Source organism: Littorina saxatilis, linkage group LG13 (genome assembly GCF_037325665.1).
Source record: "Littorina saxatilis isolate snail1 linkage group LG13, US_GU_Lsax_2.0, whole genome shotgun sequence".
In the NCBI taxonomy this organism is placed as follows: Eukaryota; Metazoa; Mollusca; class Gastropoda; order Littorinimorpha; family Littorinidae; genus Littorina; species Littorina saxatilis.
Window position 1 is genome coordinate 8,171,584 of NC_090257.1, and position 18,531 is coordinate 8,190,114.

At 42.7% G+C, this 18,531-nt stretch overlaps 2 protein-coding genes across 5 annotated transcripts in view; one reads left to right on the top strand and one right to left on the bottom strand.

Annotated features, from left to right (window-relative positions):
* LOC138983519 (trichohyalin-like) overlaps positions 1–4,275 on the bottom strand; it is a 28,152-nt gene extending 23,877 nt beyond the window's left edge. For 3 of the 4 annotated variants that reach the window (XM_070356775.1, XM_070356774.1, XM_070356771.1), the window contains exons 1-3: positions 4,119–4,250; positions 2,897–3,071; positions 1,822–1,940 (exon numbers count right to left, since the gene is read on the bottom strand). In XM_070356775.1, coding sequence (XP_070212876.1) covers positions 1,822–1,940; positions 2,897–3,063 — 286 coding nt within the window. In that variant the 5' untranslated portion in view covers positions 3,064–3,071; positions 4,119–4,250. Of the gene's footprint in view, positions 1–1,821; positions 1,941–2,896; positions 3,072–4,118 lie in introns of all 4 variants that reach the window. The other variant, XM_070356772.1, reaches the window with a different exon arrangement.
* A 12,778-nt stretch (positions 4,276–17,053) lies between these two features.
* Positions 17,054–17,623, top strand: LOC138946034 (histone 24-like). The gene has a single exon (XM_070317561.1). It carries the CDS (start codon positions 17,153–17,155, stop codon positions 17,621–17,623), a length of 471 nt encoding a protein of 156 aa, XP_070173662.1. The 5' UTR covers positions 17,054–17,152.
* Positions 17,624–18,531: the final 908 nt, after the last annotated feature.

Here is an 18,531-nt window from a genome sequence, read left to right on the forward strand (position 1 = left end):
AATACTAAGAAGGGGAATGTAGAATTGCCAGCATGTCAGATTCCAAATATAAGAAGCAAACGTTCATATATAAGAGTGCCGCCCATGTGTGTGTGTGTGTGTGTGTGTGTGTGTGTGTGTGTGTGTGTGTGTGTGTGATTCGCAACCCAAACCAATCTCGATTTGTTCAAAGTCAAAAGCAAAGTCACGTATATAAAAAGACGTGTGCCCAAAAAACATCGACCCCAAACACACGCTGTTTGGTTTAGATCCAGTCATAGCTTCACCCACATTGAACCAAACGTGAGCCATCGAGGACCCACGCAACTTCAAGGCCATTTCGAAAAAGACGTCACGATGTCACCGCAGATCTAGTTGGTGTTGTATTTGCGTCACAGCAAAGAAACGAAGCAAATTACTGGCTTTTATTGCACACTGAAAAATCGTTCATGAGGCGAATTTTCAGGAAATATATCATTGAGGTTTTAAATCAATGGCATTGCTGGGGTGTACTGCTTCAAACACACGCCAAAGGTTAGAAATGTATCCCATTTTAGCGCTTTTTACGGCCAAAATAGGGTGTCCTTTCCTACGGGTTTGTTGAAAAATCACTTCGGGGGCAGTTCTTAAACATTATGTACTGTGCCAAATTATACATCGTTGGAAAGAGCAATGCCTGCTCTTTATTCTGACCGAGGGTATACTGCATTCATTTGATACGCTCTAATCTACACTTGAATGAAAAAGGGCAATGTTTGAGTCTTTCTTGCATGTATATCCTTTTGAAAAATTGTAATACCCCGAACCAGCTTACAGTCCATCCTCTTACCTTTCGTTCCATGTATTTGGTTTGTCTGTACGTATAGATTAAAGGGTGCCCCCGAAGCGATTTGTAAACACAACATTTGCAGGCTTCAAAACCGCTATTGAAAAGCTTAACCACGCGCGTTTTAGATCTATTTTCTTGGTTGACTAAAACCGTCAGATCTGCCCAAGGCCGCATCGCAGATAAAAATTAATACCACAGTCGGAAGGCTCAGGGATTGTTTTACAAGATATGTAGATTTTGTTCTTCTAATCCTAGTGGATTTGAAGAAATGGCGAGTTGGAAATGCCCATTTTTTCGCTAAAAACGCGACTGTTTCCATGTCGCAAAGAAGGAGTGGTCATACCTAGCATATGCCGAATTCCCGGAAATGCCAACTTCACGGAATCAGCAACATTTTGGCCCATTTCCTGTTATCGCCAAAACGCTGCCTATTATGTGTGAACTGGGCACGACACATACCTGCGTCTGTTTTTAGATTCAGTCTACACAGGACCAGAGAGGACCTTTGTTCCTTTATGCAGCTGTATCTGCTGTAGTTTGGATTGCTTTATTCATGTAAAACACTACGACTGTACTACCTCAGTATTTCTACAGTTCTGTCATCTTTCTTTTCAGCAAAAAGGTGAATGAAACAAACAGTGCCTGACGAAATAATTTTGGATGATTAATGAGATGAAGATGATTATAATGATGATGCTTTGGATTTCCATGCAGGGCACCATGGACCTCTTCTCACTCAAAAAGTACAGTGGAACTCCGCTTTTAATATCCCCCCCCCCCCCCCCCCCCCCCTTGATTGAACACTTCCCCCTTTTTAATTTGAAGATTTTCTGTCCATAACCTCTAGTGTAAATATACCTCAATTTTACAACTTCCTCCATTTTTAGCCCCGATTTTCTCACATTTTCAGAGGTCTTAGAATGGGGGTTCCACTGTACTTTAATTAAAGAATAGACATCCCGATGTGGCTGCTAGAGTGACTGTGGGATTTGCTGGCTTGCACAGAGACTAACCCTCTGGTTGGTTGATATCCTGCGCCTCTCTGACAGCGCTCTTCTTGACAGCCGGGTGAAACAGCATGTCTGCTTTCCTGGCGATGAACTTCTGCACCGCAGCCATGAAGTCAGGGTCACTGAAACGAACATTGACGGCAAACTTGCGAGAAATACTTGCTGCCGACTCTCTTTCTTTCTTTATTTGGTGTTTAACGTCGTTTTCAACCGTTCAAGGTTATATCGCGACGGGGAAAGGGGGGGGGGGGGGGGGGGGGATGGGATAGAGCCACTTGTTAATTGTTTCTTGTTCACAAAAGCACTAATCAAAAAATTGCTCCAGGGGCTTGCAACGTAGTACAATATATGACCTTACTGGCCCGGGAGAATGCAAGTTTCCAGTACAAAGGACTTAACATTTCTTACATACTGCTTGACTAAAATCTTTACAAACATTGACTATATTCTATACAAGAAACACTTAACAAGGGTAAAAGGAGAAACAGAATCCGTTAGTCGCCTCTTAGGACATGCTGGGGAGCATCGGGTAAATTCTTCCCCCTAACCCGCGGGGGGTTGCCGACTCTCTGATGTGAAACAAAGCAAATATACTGGAGATTAGATTCTAATTTATACTCACCAAAACAACTCAACTATGCCACAGACTGACAGAGAAATGTGTGAACTTCAGAAACAGACAGACTTTAGTCCTACAAGTCTATATTATTACTACTATGGATTTGTTTAATGTGTCAGTGCTTTCAACGTACAGTGGAACCTCACAGTTAAAGATTCCCCTTTTAAGACCTTGCTTTCTCAGAACTTCTTTTTATAAACTCTGCAAATTAAACTCCTTTCAAAGACTCCCTTCTTTTACCACCTTGCTTTCTCAGAACTTCTTTTTATAAACTCTGCAAATTAAACTCCTTTCAAAGACTCCCTTCTTTTACTTCTCTTTTAACACCCGATTTCCTCAGATTTTCTTAAGAGTTCTTAAAAGGTTGGTTCCACTTTAGAAAAACAATCTACGTCATTAGTTTAGTCTTCATTCTGTGGCAGAGTTTCTACAGGAGCAGCAAAAAGTTATTCCCCTTACTCCTTGTCGTCTGGTTTCCAGCGGTCTTTGACTGGAGCGTCGGCGTCAGCGTAATGTCTGCGCAGCGCTGCCGGTACAGACAGCGCCTCTCCGCGCTCCTCCGTCAGCTGCTGCATCAAGGCCGACCCATGGTACGCCAGACTCTCGTCCAACAGCTCGGCGTCCATGCTGAACGCTGAAAGTTAACAAACCCTGTAAGTCCAAATTCATTAACAAATAATTGCTACTGAGAATTTAATAGAACAGAAACAATGGAAAGTGGACTAACCTAAATTGCTTAGGTTTTAACAACAACAAAAGCACATTTGGATTTCATTCCAAAGAAATTAATAAGTGACATTTCTGTGAAATTCTGACATCAGAGAAATGTATGCGTTTTAAAACGAATTCAATCTACTGCCGGTTTGCATAAGTTACTGTAAGGCTGCAGCACAAGCTGTTGGCCACAAATTAGAATACAACAAAACACATTAGATACCTCTGAGAATGGGTATTGTTTGCCAAAAACGCTGACAGCAATCAGAATCTCATAGTCAAAACTGATACCTTAACCCATCTTCTTATGACAAATGTCAATAGACCTTTTCGGTATCTGAGCAGCTCTCGCGAGACACGCTCTTTGTTATGCTTTGAACGTCGCGAGAACTTCGAACCCTGGCTTGTGCAGCTCGCACGAGATCGCTGTACCGCATGCTTTGCTATGCTCTGAAGTTTGCGAGAGATTACGAGAGCTTGGAATACCGATAGGGTCTATTCTTTCTTTCATGCAGATGCTAACATGATACAAACTGGTGTTACTACATGTATAAGAATAATCATAAATGAAGTGGGAAAAGCCAGAACATTTTAGTTTGCATAAACATTTCTCCCTTCTGTCCCCCCCCCCCCCCCCCCCCCCTCCCTTTCCACCCCTATTCCTGACTAGGACATTGGAACACTAAACTAACAACACTGTAACAGTACGCTCATCAGTCAACAAAAATACCCGTGGAGATGGATGAATCATTGAATGTGTTAACTGTGTATTATATTACGCAGGTCGCCGTGCAAACTCAAGTATGAAAGACTGCATTTAACCAGCAAACAAAACAAAACAAAAACCTCAATCCTTTGTAAAAAAAAAATGGAATGGACGGGGCACAACCTATGCGAAAACATTTAAAGACTAAACTTTTGAATCATACAATACTTCCAAGCCAGCAAATTTCGCTCTACGTCATACCTACGCACTAAATTGTTTTACAGAGACACGTTGAACTTGTCAAAGCTTATAAAAAGACAAGAACGCAAAAATCTTTCCGAACGTACTGCACACAAGCACACGTTTGCTTCCCTTCAACGACTGCTCCGTTTAGGAATACGACTAATAATGGCCGATCAGTTTAGAGATAAACCAGTATCGGAATAACCCTGTCTAGCCTCGCCTGTAGCATGGAGGCAGCAATATTATAGGGTAAAGGTATCTAATTCCGACCGATTTTGGGGGTACCTAAATCCGACCGATTTTCCCAGTCACATCAATGACGGTGTGTGCGCGTCACCACACATGTCGAATCGGCACACGACAACGCCCGGTGGGTCCGAAGAAATGGGAGGGCAGTCAACATCGGAAAGTACCCGAAATCCGACCGTCCAAAAGCAAAAGAGTAACCAGGGAGAAAAACAAGGATGTACATAGTTTTATTCCAGTGCCATTAACAAATTCTAGTCTTTCTTCATGTACTTATATGTATAGTAACGCAGACTCTCTATTGAACAAAAGAAACGAACTGAAAGCCCTCGTGGAGCTGCATAAGCCAAGTGTGATAGGTGTAGTCGAGATTAAACCCAAAAACTCAAGGTACGATGTGGAACAATGTGAAATTGCGCTTGAGGGTTATGAATTATTTCATAACCTGGGGGAATCGGGACGGGGTGTTGCTCTGTATGTTGATAGCGACTTAAAACCTATGCAGTGTGACTTGTCGGTAACTTCAGACTTTAAGGAATGTGTTTTTGCTGAGTGTCGGCTTGAGGGAAATGACTCTTTGCTGATAGGTGTTGTTTACCGAAGCCCAAATAGTTTACAAGAGAACAATGACAATCTCAATGACCTGATGACAATCATCTCCGGAACAAAACACTCTCATAAGCTAGTCTTAGGGGACTTCAACTTTCCAGAGATTAACTGGAACAAGGAGGAATGTGCCGGTAGTGAGAACCATCCAGCAACCAAATTCTACAAGGCAACTAAAGACGCATTTCTCTTCCAACAACAGAGTGAACCCACAAGATTTCGTGATGGTCAAAGATCTAGCCTCATTGACTTAGTGCTTACAAACCGTGAAGAAATGGTCAGGGAAATCAACACTTCAGCCAGTCTAGGGAAAAGTGACCATGCGACACTGATGGTTACCTTTACATGTGCTTATCAAAGTAATGAAACTAAGCGCACCCGGTTAGACTATAAGAAAGCAAACTTTCATGACATGAATAAAATGTTGAGTGAAGTGGACTGGGACAGAGAACTTGAAAACAAATCAGTAAATGAATCATGGATCATTATCAAAGACAGGATTGACAGGGCAGTCACCAAGTATGTTCCAACCAGAAAAGTATCGGGGAAGAAAAGAAAAAAATGGATGGATGCTAAGGCACTTGAGGCTGTGCGTAAGAAACATAGACTATTCAGGGAATCCAAAGTAAAGGAGGGGGATGACAAGACACCTAGCAAAATTGAAAAGGCAGAAGCAGAAATGAAGAAAGCTGCATACAAGAGAGCTAACAACCAAGCAAGGTGGGCATGCCGAAAGGCAGCCAAAAATCTAGAGACAGAAATAGCGGCTAGCTCAAAGCAAAACCCCAAAGCCTTCTGGTCTTACGTGAAATCCAAAACAAAATGTCGGACTGGAGTGGCAGATCTTAAGAAAACTAATGGTGACAAAACTTCTTCAGACAAAGAAAAGGCGGACGTGCTGAATGAGTTCTTTCAGAGTGTATTTACCCAAGAAGCAACAGACAATATTCCACCTCCCCCCCACTATGTCTTTGGTAGTGAAGTCCACAACTTTGAGATCACAGTAGCAAAGGTCAAGAAACTGCTCTCTGGTTTGAAGACAGATAAGGCACAAGGCCCGGATGGTATCAACCCATGTGTCTTGGCTAAAACAGCTGAGTCTTTAGCATATCCGGTTGCAAGACTATTCAGACTGTCGTTGGAGAACAGTGAGATTCCAGAAGACTGGCGATAAGCTTATGTGACACCGATTTTCAAGAAAGGTAGTCGAACAGAGCCTAGTAACTATCGTCCGGTCAGCTTGACATGCATCTTATGCAAAGCTATGGAAACCCTTGTCAGAGAGGCAGTAAATGATCACCTGAGGTCAAACAATCTCATCTGTGAGAATCAGCATGGGTTTGTGCAAGGGAGGTCATGTGTGACCCATCTTCTTGAGGCATTGGATGATTGGACAAAGATTCTAGATGAAGGAGGCAGTGTTGACATAGTTTACATGGACTTCATGAAGGCATTCGACACTGTTCCACATGCAAGACTGATCGCGAAGGTTGAAGCGCATGGAATTCATGGTAACGTCCTTAACTGGATACGCAACTTTCTAGCGGACAGGCATCAGCAAGTGATTGTGAACGGTACACACTCAGACAAAGCGCCAGTCACCAGTGGAATCCCCCAGGGAAGTGTATTGGGCCCTCTGCTCTTCACCCTGTACATAAACGACTTGCCTAGCCAAGTCACCAGCTCTGTGAAGTTGTTTGCTGACGACACCAAGCTATATACACGTACTGACGTGCCCTCAGGACCTGTTGTCATGCAGGAAGATCTGGACAAGCTACAAGAGTGGTCTGACAACTGGCTCCTCAAGTTCCACCCAAAGAAGTGTAGTGTCCTTAAGCTAGGCAAACAACACACAGAGACCAGCTATCACATGAAAGGGAGATCCGAAAGTGGTGAGGAGGTTAGCATCACTCTAGAAGAAAGCGAAACGGAGAAAGACCTTGGTGTACTTGTAGACAATCGCCTGAGTTTCAAGGGACATGTTGCACAAGCAACTGCGAAGGCAAACAAAACCTTAGGCATCATCAGGAGATCGTTTGAGCATCTGGGTAGGGAGGTGTTTGTACAACTCTACAAGAGTCTTGTCAGGCCAATCCTTGAATATGGGCATTCAGTATGGCAACCACAGCAGAAACTGCTGTGCAAGGAAATAGAGGACGTACAGAGAAGGGCTACCAAACTGATATCGGCTCTCAGTGAGAAAACTTACCCAGAACGACTTGCTGTACTCAAACTACCGAGTCTCGAACACAGGCGTCTCCGAGGTGACATGATCGACCTCTACAAGTATATGCATGGGATCTACGACACAGGCAACCCGAATTTCCAGCTGACCGAAACCAAAGACACTAGGGGAAACAGCCTCAAGTTGTACAAACCATTTTGTAGGCTGAACGTTCGGAGCTGCTTCTTCGCAGAAAGGGTGATTCCTCACTGGAACAGTCTGCCAGAAACAGTTGTGACAGCACCATCAGTGAACAGTTTCAAAGGAAGGCTGGACAATTTCTGGGCAGACAGACCAGAGAAATTCTCGCCAACGTGCTACCAATAACCGCCCGCGCATGCCACCAACAAAAGTGTTATTGGAGTACTATTCGACAGGATCGATGAACAGGCCTAAGGCCTTAAACATCGCAAGTTCAAGTTCAAGTTCAAGTTCAAGTACAACAGAAGGAATGCCATTCATACTCGGGCCAGTCATGAACCGGTTGATGACGCGACTTTACAGACCCGCAATCGTATGGTTTTGTCACGAGAGTCGATTTGACTCGGCCAAACAAATTAATGGTCGCGCTGAGTAGGATAACACGCTTTTCTGTATCTCTATTCTTTTTAGCGTACTGAGTTTGTTTTTAATCCAAACTATACATATCTATATGTTTTTGGAATCAGGGACCGACAAGGAATAAGATGAAATTGTTTCTAAATCGATTTCGGACAATTAGTTTTAATCATAACTTTCATATTTTTAATTTTCAGAGCTTGTTTGTAATCAAAATATAACATATGTATATGTTTTTGGAATCAGAAAATGACGAAGAATAAGATGAAATTGTTTTTGGATCGTTTAAAAAAAATTTTTAATGACAAGTTTCCGATTTTTAATGACCAAATTCATTAATTATTTTTTAAGCCACCAAGCTGAAATGCAATACCAAAGTCCGGCCTTCGACGAAGATTGCTTTGCCAATATTTCAATCAATTTGATTGAAAAATGAGGGTGTGACAGTGCCACCTCAACTTTTACAAAAAGCCGGATATGACGTCATCAAAGACATTTATCGAAAAAAGGAGAGAAAAAAATCCGGGGATATCATTCCCAGGAACTCTCATGTCAAATTTCATAAAGATCGGTCCAGTAGTTTAGTCTGAATCGCTCTACACACACACCACACACACACACAGAGACACACACACACACACACACACAGACACACACACACACACACACACACACACACACACAGACACACATACACCACGACCCTCGTCTCGATTCCCCCTCTATGTTAAAACATTTAGTCAAAAATTGACTAAATGTAAAAACACATGCGCGCGTACACACCGTGTGACACAGACAGAAAGGCAGTGTTTCCAAAGTAGGCCTATTCCATTGGCTTCACTCTGACCTCTAAACCACGCCGTATAAACGGTTGCACCGACTGAAAGCCGCGGGACCGGTTGCATCGACTAAAAGCCGCGGGATCAGGACAAGCGAGGTGAGTTTCTCCACAAAATTACAAATCTCTTCTCTTAATTAGTAGATTATCATATAACTTTTGTTTACACTTTGAACTTAGGTATTGTAGCATCACATCATCGATTTTTTTCATTGATTGCATTTACGTGTGAATGTTGAACTGTGATTATTTACACTTGTTAAAGCGCATTTTTGTAAATTTTGACTTTCAACCTTCACCACCAAAAATCAAGCTTTCGGACAAACCTACAGACAATTAAGATGTAATCAATGATTATTTATTGACCATTGGGTTAAATTTTATTAGCTAATGTTACATGGTTACTTCATATTTTACGGATATGTAAAGACACCAAACGTTTGACGGTTGCACACCACGGAAGAGCATGGTTGCACGTCGCGACAATATTTGATTGCCAGCGGTTGTGCACCATGGGACATTGTCCTTCTAAATTTGCCAGTAATATCAAGTTATATTTGGTGAATGTCTCAGCTCTTGTTTTGTTATGTTGTTATAGTCCCCCACCACCTTTATTGCCGATGTTCTGTGCGTTTTTGTACGATCCGATAACTCCAAATTTTGCTTCTCTGCAACCCCCAACCCCCACGATAGCGGGCTACCACCCCCCCACCGATCCCGGTAGAGAGGTTGCAGAATGGAGATCTCTGGTATCACGACGGATAGCTATCTTGATGTTAGCGAAGAGATGGTGGAAGCTGTGGACGCTGTTCTTTCACAAGGGCAAACTCAGACCATAGGTCCACCCACAAGGACATCAACACCATCAAAGCCGTCTGGGAGTTTAGGCAAGCGTCATCTGTGTCAAGAGTGTGGCAAAAGTTACAAATATGCTTCTGGTCTAACAGAACACAGGAGACAAGAACACGGCTTTCAAACGGGATCAAGATACACGTGCGGAGTATGTGATAAAGCTTTCATGAACATTACTGAATTTCACAGCCACTGTATTGGTCATCAAGGCATAAAGCCACACAGATGCAAAAAATGCAACAAGTATTTCCAAAGCAAACGGAACCTCACACGCCACAATTGTAAGACAAAACCAAGACTTCTTGTCTGCAGCAAATGCGGCAAGAGTTTTGCTTGTGCCCGACTGCTGAGTCAGCACATGCATACCCATGACGAGAAACCCCAGTTGATTCATCACTGTCCGAATTTGATGCTGGTTCGTCCGTTTTGTTCTCGTCCGCTTTGCATTCGCCAGTTTTGCATTCGTCGGCTTTGCATTCTATTGTGATAGTTTCATTCTTATGGCCAACAATGTGGTATCCCTCTGCTACTGTCTTTGGAATTACTTCGAAGTCTTTTGAACAATATCTGAATACCCCGGCTTTATCGTCAAGCCGAAAAATGCAAAGCTTCACATTTTCAGTGGGGTGTAATGACAAAGCATGATCGATAGCGGTGATGAATTCTTCACATTTTTCAGAACAATACCAGCACATGAAGCAGGGCTGATTCGCATCCATGGTTTATGCAGTGGACAGGTGATTTCAGAGGCCGGACTCCATTTGCCATAGAAAATTAGAAATATCAGAGTGCGAGTACCATCCTAAAAAAAAAGTGCGTGTCTCCATGAAACTATTGGGACTGTACACTATCCGGGTCAAACCACCTGTACAGTGGCCGGCAAAAGTATTGCACCACATAGCAAGAGAGGAAAGGTCTGACAATTTAGACACTTTTCAAACGGTCTTTTTAATACAATCAAGTATACTACAATCATGAATTTTTAACATAGTAAAGACGAAAGTCCCCTCTTTCTTGTGATACCAAATCTGTTAGCAAATGAAGAGTTCTTACATAATAGTCTAATTAGGACCGTTAAAATGTGAGGTAATTTCCCGATTCGTTCAAAGCAATTTTAGTCATTTCCGTTCTTCCCATTTGGTGCGATACTTTTGCTGGCCACTGTACACCATTACATGGCATGATGTTTGTTGTACAATGTTCAGAAGCGATTTTTCAGCCTTAAAGTAAACCTTTTCAACTTTCAATTACTTCCACGGCGCACAACCGATGACTACCGTGGCGCACAACCGGTCTGTACAAGGATTTTCCGTGGTGTGCAACCGTCAAACTGTTTAGTGTCCTTGCATATCCGTAAAATATGAAGTAACTATGTAACATTAGCTAATAAAATTTAACCCAATGGTCAATAAATAATCATTGATTACATTTTAATTGTCTGTAGCTTTGTCCGAAAGCTTGATTTTTAGTGGTGAAGGTTGAAAGTCAAAATTTACAAAAATGCGCTTGAACAAGTGTAAATAATCACAGTTCAACATTCCCACGTAAATGCAATCAATGAAAAAAATCGATGATGTGATGCTACAACACCTAAGTTCAAAGTGTAAACAAAAGTTATGTGATAATCTACTAATTAAGAGAAGAGATTTGTAATTTTGTGGAGAAACTCACCTCGCTTGTCCTGATCCCGCGGCTTTTAGTCGATGCAACCGATCCCGCGGCTTTCAGTCGGTGCAACCGTTTATACGGCGTGTAAACTGTAACTCTCGTTGCTGAATAAAAACAAAATCAGTGTATATTTAACTAGTAAGTCCGACTGACTAGCGGGAAAATGCATAAGCCCAGTGGGTCCGGAACAGTCAGGGTGTGCATGATTTTATTGAGAAAAACAACAACAACAACGCACCAGCAAACAAACAAAACAAAAGACAGAAGAAGACAAAACTTGAAAATAAAAAGAAAGAAGAAAGAAGAAAAGAGACTGCATGGTTAGTCAGTATTCACTATTGGAAAGTCAAGTTAATCACAAGCAAAACGTAGGCTAACATTCACAAGCTTGCATGTGTGACCTTCTTGCCCTTTAACGGCATCGGTCGGTTATATTGTAGTACAGTGTAGCGTATTTATTGCAATGCCTGTTCTTCATGTGCATAATGTTAAATTCCTATTGTGTATTATACATGCTTACTTAGGTGTTTGTTGGTTTGTTGGTTTGTTGTTGTTTTGCCTGTCTGTCTGTTCGTCTATCTGTTTCCTTTGATTATACTGTACATATATAATTATAATTAGCTGTATTTCTATGTCAGTTCAGTTTGTTTGGGATGAGCGGTAAGGACAGGTTGTAAGACTATAGGCTGTGCCTAAAACATCATCCTTATGTCAGGATCAATCAATCAATTAATCAACCTCTCTGTCACTGTCTGTCCGCTGTGTGTGTGTGTGTGTGTGTGTGTGTGTGTGTATGTGTGTCAGTGTGTGTGTGTGTGTGTGTTTCACGTCACAGTGTGTGTATGATTGTGCGTGTCAGTGTGAGTGTGTGTGTCAGTGTGTGTGTCACGTCACAGTGTGTGTATGATTGTGCGTGTCAGTGTGAGTGTGTGTGTGTCAGTGTGTGTGTCAGTGTATGTGTGTGTGTATGTGTGTGTGTGTATGTGTCACAGTGTATGTGTGTGTGTGCCCGGCCACACGGTGTGTGTGTGTGTCAGTGTCACAGTGTGTGTGTGTGTGTGTGTGTGCCAGTGTGTGAGTGTGTGTGTACCAGTGTGCGTGTGTGTGTGTGTGTCAGTGTGTATGTGTGTGTGTCTCTCTCTCAGTCTCTTTCTCTCTCTCTCTCTCTCTCTCTCTCTCTCTCTCTCTCTCTCTCTCTCTCTCTCTCTCTCTCTCTCGGCTCTCTCTCGGCTCTCTCTCTCTCTCTCTCTCTCTCTCTCTCTCTCTCTCTCTCTCTCTCTCTCTCTCTCTCTCTCCAAGAATGGTTCGGCACAGTGTCACAAAGGGACCGTTATGAATTGTACGCCAAATTTAAATCTGTGCTGCATGTTGAAAGTTATTTGTCCAACATTGACATTTATTGTTGTAGGGTAGCACTTACACAGTTTAGACTTGGTGTATTGCCAATTAATAACAACCTCAAACGATTCAGTGCTATTATGGAATCAAGATATTGTATTTTTTGTGAAAATGTAGCCGAAGATGAACACCACTTCCTCTTATGCTGTCCATTATATTCTGATTTAAGAAAACGATTTATAGGAAGCATGTGTGAATGTTCTGTGTCTACCATTTTGTCATTTTTCAGATGTTAAGAGGTGTCGCCTCGTTGCTAAGTTTATTTCCCACGCCATAAAACGTCGACAACTGCATGTTGAAACACTAAAATGTTAGAGATGGTACCGTTGTAATTGTAAACGATTATTATATAACATGTGAGGATAAATGTGTAAGACGTGTATATGTGTAAAATTCCCCTACCCACATCCCCTCTTCCCTGGTTTGTATATGGGCCAATAGCCATAGGTACAATAAACCATCCAAAAGTCAAAGTCTCTCTCTCTCTCTCTCTCTCTCTCTCTCTCTCTCTCTCTCTCTCTCTCTCTCTCTCTCTCTCTCTCTCTCTCTCTCTCTTTCTCTGTTTCTCAATCTCTCTTTTTAACGATTTTCTCCAAGTCAGCTAGTAACCAAAGACGACAGCAATATAAATATATGAAACATAAATACATAAAGGATGGATAAATAGATAGATAAACAGATAGATACATAAATACTTGAACCAACTTTTCTTTTTTTTAATTAAGAAATAAGAAAAAAAGTGATGTACCACTAAAGTAACCGTGAACACACACCATTTATACGGGTTTTCGCGTGTGTTTGTTTTCTTTTTTTGTTTAACTATTTTGTTTGTTTCAGTGTTTGTCTGTGTGTAATAAATTAAGAATAATTAATTATGACATTTTTATAACGGTAAGCCGATCAGATCGAATATATGCTATAACAGACAGCTTAATTACTAATAACCTATTTCAATGACTCACTGATAAACTAAATAATTGCGTGCCGCACAATAGTTTTGTCCTTGAGCATAAGAGGGGGGAAGAAACTGCTGGAGAAGAATTTTTTTTTATTTGTTTAAAGAAACTGTTATAATGAATTCAGTATCTGCATGCTACATTTAGTTATAGTGACCTACTTCGGCACTTGGCAGCAGTGGACATTTGGACAACTGAAAAAAGCTACTATACATATATCAGGGACCTATGGTCTATGCATAAACATATATTTATGACTAGAGGAATACCCGGCTTCGCCGGGGTGAATCGCGAGACAGAGACAGCCAGCGTGGCGGTTCACCACAATCACCTTTGAAGGCGATGTCCCGCTGTCAAACGGGATTGAGAATTTTAGAGCTTATTTCTAAGCCCTATATTATCTGTTATGGCTTCTCAAATGCCAGAACATACAGACAGATGATGATAAAATCGTTTATTTAACGTCACTCTGTAAAAACATTGGCGACATTTGTCTTAGATTAAGAACACACACAGGCACGCACACAAACTTTCCCTTTACAGACAGACAAAAGTCGCCAGACCCCATCACAAACAGAACTCTACAATCCACAGGTGTTGCCTCCACACACACACACACATAGACACAGACACAGAAGCCGTATATATCTATCTATATCTATAAATATATAGAGATAGATGACAGTGGATTTTTCGCGTGGCTATAAATTGATTCGACCTTTTCACTTTTACAGTAAGGACAACTTACGGGTACATGCAAGGAAAGCCCACAACTTCTAAGGCGAACAACTCTGCAGAGTCTGCTGTGAAGGGCGACGGTAGTCTCCCTGTCACACTCGACCCCCTTTGAATGAACTTAGGTCACTCCCAGGTGGAATGGGAACAGCACGAAAATGATTCAGTGGCCTGAACATTTCATGTCGAGTCCCATCGCTGTCGACGACGCCAAATGTAACCGAGTGCCTAAACACCACAATCACCTTTGAAGGCGAAGTCCACTCAAACGGGATTGAGATTAACTGTTATGGCTTCTCGAAGGAAGGCCTGAACATACTGACACACCAATGCCGCTAGACCACATCACAAACAGAACTCTACAATCCACAGGTGTTGCCCACACACACACACAAACACACACACACACAGAAGCCGTATATATGTATTTCTATATCTATAAATATATAGAGATAGATGACAGTGTATTTTTCGCGTGGCTATAAATTGATTCGACCTTTTTACTTTTACAGTAAGAACAACTTACGGGTGCAATCGTGACATTCTAAAAATAGTAACGTAGTAACGGGAATATGGATTGACGCCACACGGAGGAAGGGAGATAATCGCGGCTGAAAACACTGGAGAAGATAAGGAAGAGTTACTGGTAGTGGATCCCGACAACAAAAAAACAAAAACAAAAAAAATCGGTTCAGCGCGCACAGCGCTGCGCGCTGAGAGCACGTGTTGAAATATCTCATCGATGAGGTTGTGTCCGGGGTGTAGCTGAATACGGTGTCCAAATTTGAAAAAGATCCACCGAGAACTTTGGCCGTGCATTGCGAACAGACAGACAGACAGACAGACAGACAGACACTAGTCGTATATATATATAGATGTCAATCGCGATATTTTCATTCCAAAATCATGCAATTCAGAAAATTGAGATCATTTCTGCAACAAAGTTGTTGAGTGATTGGCGCTGCCAATACCAAGCCTAGAAAAAAATCTTCAACAAAGAATGAACCGCGCACACTGGCGAGGGAGATGATCCACCATTTTTCAACCCAGGCCTGGGATCCCCAATACAAACCTCCTGGCCTTGCAATATCTAGTCTTTGTTGATAAGTCAGATACATCAAATACACAGTTCTGCATCGTAGAAATGACTCTCTTGCGTTATAATTCCTTGCTTGAAGCTAGAAATTCAAAGCGAAAATTAGTATCACTGATTCTCGATCGTTTGTCCGGTTGTGAAAATCGACCGCCATTTCTCCGGCCTTTTCGGGTTTTTTCTTTTCTCCAAACCCGCTCTCTTCTTTGCACTGGAAATGATTACAAATGATCGCTTCGTGCAAGGTTTAGGTAACAAATTGTGTTGTACTTGCACATGAGGGGTTAAGGCTTCATGATCTGTTTTGAAACAAAAAGCACTGACATAGAACACAGGAATGTGTGACCGTCATTTTACATTACCACTGAACCGGTAAAAAACAACAATAACCCCAGGCTGCTTTTCGCGTTCAGATTTCGTGATCTTGCAAATATTATTGCACAAACAGGTAGTTGCTGAATTTATAATTATGTTTTGTTCTGTGATGCAAATAAAAGTCTATCTGATTCTCGTTGTATCGGCAATTTAATACCCAACTTGAAACACACGCCATTGTGGATGCGCCTAGGGGAGGAAAACTGTGCAAATTAAGTCGGCTAATTCAGGATTTAAATCATCAGAATGGAGATTAAAATCATAAATTTCACACAGAAGAAGTTACTAAGATTATTCTGTTAAGATAATTATATCCGAGGTGAAAATAAATAGTAAAGGGAAAGAAGGAACACAAACCCTGTAAAACACCAAATGGTAGTACGAAAATTATATGAGACTAGATGAATACCCGCTTCGCCGGGTACGGCTTCGCCGGGAAGAAGTCGAGCCGAATACCCGGCTGCTTTGCCGGCGCACCGCACGAAGGAAGGGAGATAAACCCGCAAAACACTGGATCATGGAGAAGATAAGGAAGAGTAATACCCGGCTTCGCCGGGACAGTGACCTTCTAAAAATAGTATAACGGGAATATGGATTGAGCGTTGTCGACAGTGACCTTCTAAAAATAGAAACGGGAATATGGATTGACGCCACACGAAGGAAGGGAGATAAACGCAAAACACTGGAGAAGATAAGGAAGAGTTAGTGGGAATGGATCTGGGAAGATGAACAGAAAAACCAAAATCGGTTCAGCGCTGCGCGCTGAGAGCACGTGTTGAAATATCTCATCGACCAGGTTGTGTCCGGGGTGTACCTGAATATGGCCACCAAATTTGAAACAGATCCATCGAGAACCTTGGGCGTGCATCGCGAACACACAGACACACACACACACACACACACACACACACACACACACACACACAGACACAAGTCGTATATATATATATATAGAAGGCGTATGAAGGCTCAGTTTAGCAGTTATTAACAACATTTTGGCCCTTTAAATTAAAAAATACTTGAGTTTTGGCCGGGTTTTTTTGTAGTGAGTGGGAACGAGGATTTTTAAATATTTCTCCTTTATCAGACCGAGTCTGCTCTTCTATTTGGTATCAAAAGAAAGCTTATCAACCGTTGATTCTAGAAATATACAATGTTTACATGTTTTGATGCACCTGTAATTAGCGCAAACTAAAAATCAAATGACAACTAACACAAAATCGGTTGAACGAGGGCTCGCGAGGGCCGAATCGCATGCAGCGGCGTGACGCTTTCAGAGCTGTCCGCGCGCAGGCTATAAATACCGCGAAAAATCTCCGGCTTGCAAGCAAAGAGTGCCGATCGCTACTTCAGTCTCTTAGTTCTCGCCGCTCGTACCGCTACTAACTTCTATCATCAGTGTCTGACGCCATACAAGTCGCCGCCCCTACGGCCAAGAGCCCCAAGAAGGCCTCCAAGCTTAGGAAGCCCACCAAGCCCGCGGACCACCCCAAGTACAACGCTATGATCGCCTCCGCCGTAGCCGCCCTGAAGGAGCGTAGCGGTTCCTCTCGCCAGGCCATCCTTAAGTACACCATGGCCAACTACAAGGTCGGAAACGAGGTGACCAAGATCAACGCCCGAGTCAAGACCGGCCTGAAGGCTGGCATCAAGGCTGGCACCCTCAAGCAGGTCAAGGGAACCGGAGCTTCTGGGTCCTTCCGTCTCGGAGAGAAGAAAGTCGCCGCCGCCAAGCCCAAGAAGGCAAAGAAGCCCAAGGCTGCTGCAAAGAAGCCCGCCGCCAAGAAGGCTGCCAAGCCCAAGAAGGCCAAGTCTCCTGCCAAGAAGGCTGCTAAACCCAAGACGGCCAAGTCCCCAGCCAAGAAAGCCGCCAAGCCCAAGAAGGCTGCCAAGTCTCCCGCCAAGAAGGACGCCAAGCCGAAGAAGGTTAAGACCCCCAAGAAGGCCGCTGCCAAGAAGCCCGCAAAGAAGTAAACGGGTTTCCAGCTGCTTCGTCGATATTATTTTTCTTCTCTTTTTTTTTTTAAACCCCGGCCCTTTTCCGAGGGCCACCCTCATTTTCAAAAAAGGAAAAGATATGTCGTTGCCACGAGTTGATATCACTTTAAAAAAAAATTTCATGCAAAGTTTAGTTATGCTGCCATTTTGTATGGTTTATTTGGGAATGCACATATGTGCATTTGTCTTGTGTTCAAGCCCGTACATACTTGTCTGTGATCTGTACAACAACCGAGGTGCCTTGTCTGGCAAACCCTGGCTTCACGCTAAATTGTCTGTGTATCGGACAGTCTTTGTCCCTGTCTCAGACCCACTGCCAATGTGTGTGTCTATGTCCATGACTGCGGCCCACTGTGTGTTAGTCTTCGGCCGTGTGTGTGTGTGAGAGAGAGAAATAGAGAGAGAGAGAGAGAGAGAGAGAGAGAGAGAGAGAGAGAGAGAGAGAGAGAGAGGTTTAAGGTACTAAGGAGCCATTTTGGGAAAATTTTCTGGCGACTAGGGCCTTTAAAAGTTCAGGTGACATTCGTTGTGCTGTAAATTAGACACACCTGCAGTAACTAGCTCGAGAGGGGTTCGTAACTGCGAATTATTTAAATGAAGTTTATTCGGGGAACTGTTGTCTTACCACACTCTACTGTGTCAAATAGTCCAACCTCGGTTCGTCGCCACACGCCATTTCATTCAGTGCTGCCGGGGCGGGGACGTAGCTGAGTTAGTAGCGCGCTGGCTTTGTAGCCAGTTGGTCGCTATCAGCGTGGGTTCGATCCCCACGTTCGGCGAGAAATTTATTTCTCGGAGTTAACTTTATGCAGACTCTCGTCGGTGTCCGAACTCCCCCGTATGCATACTTGCGCACGAAAAATATCCCAAGTTCACATGTACAA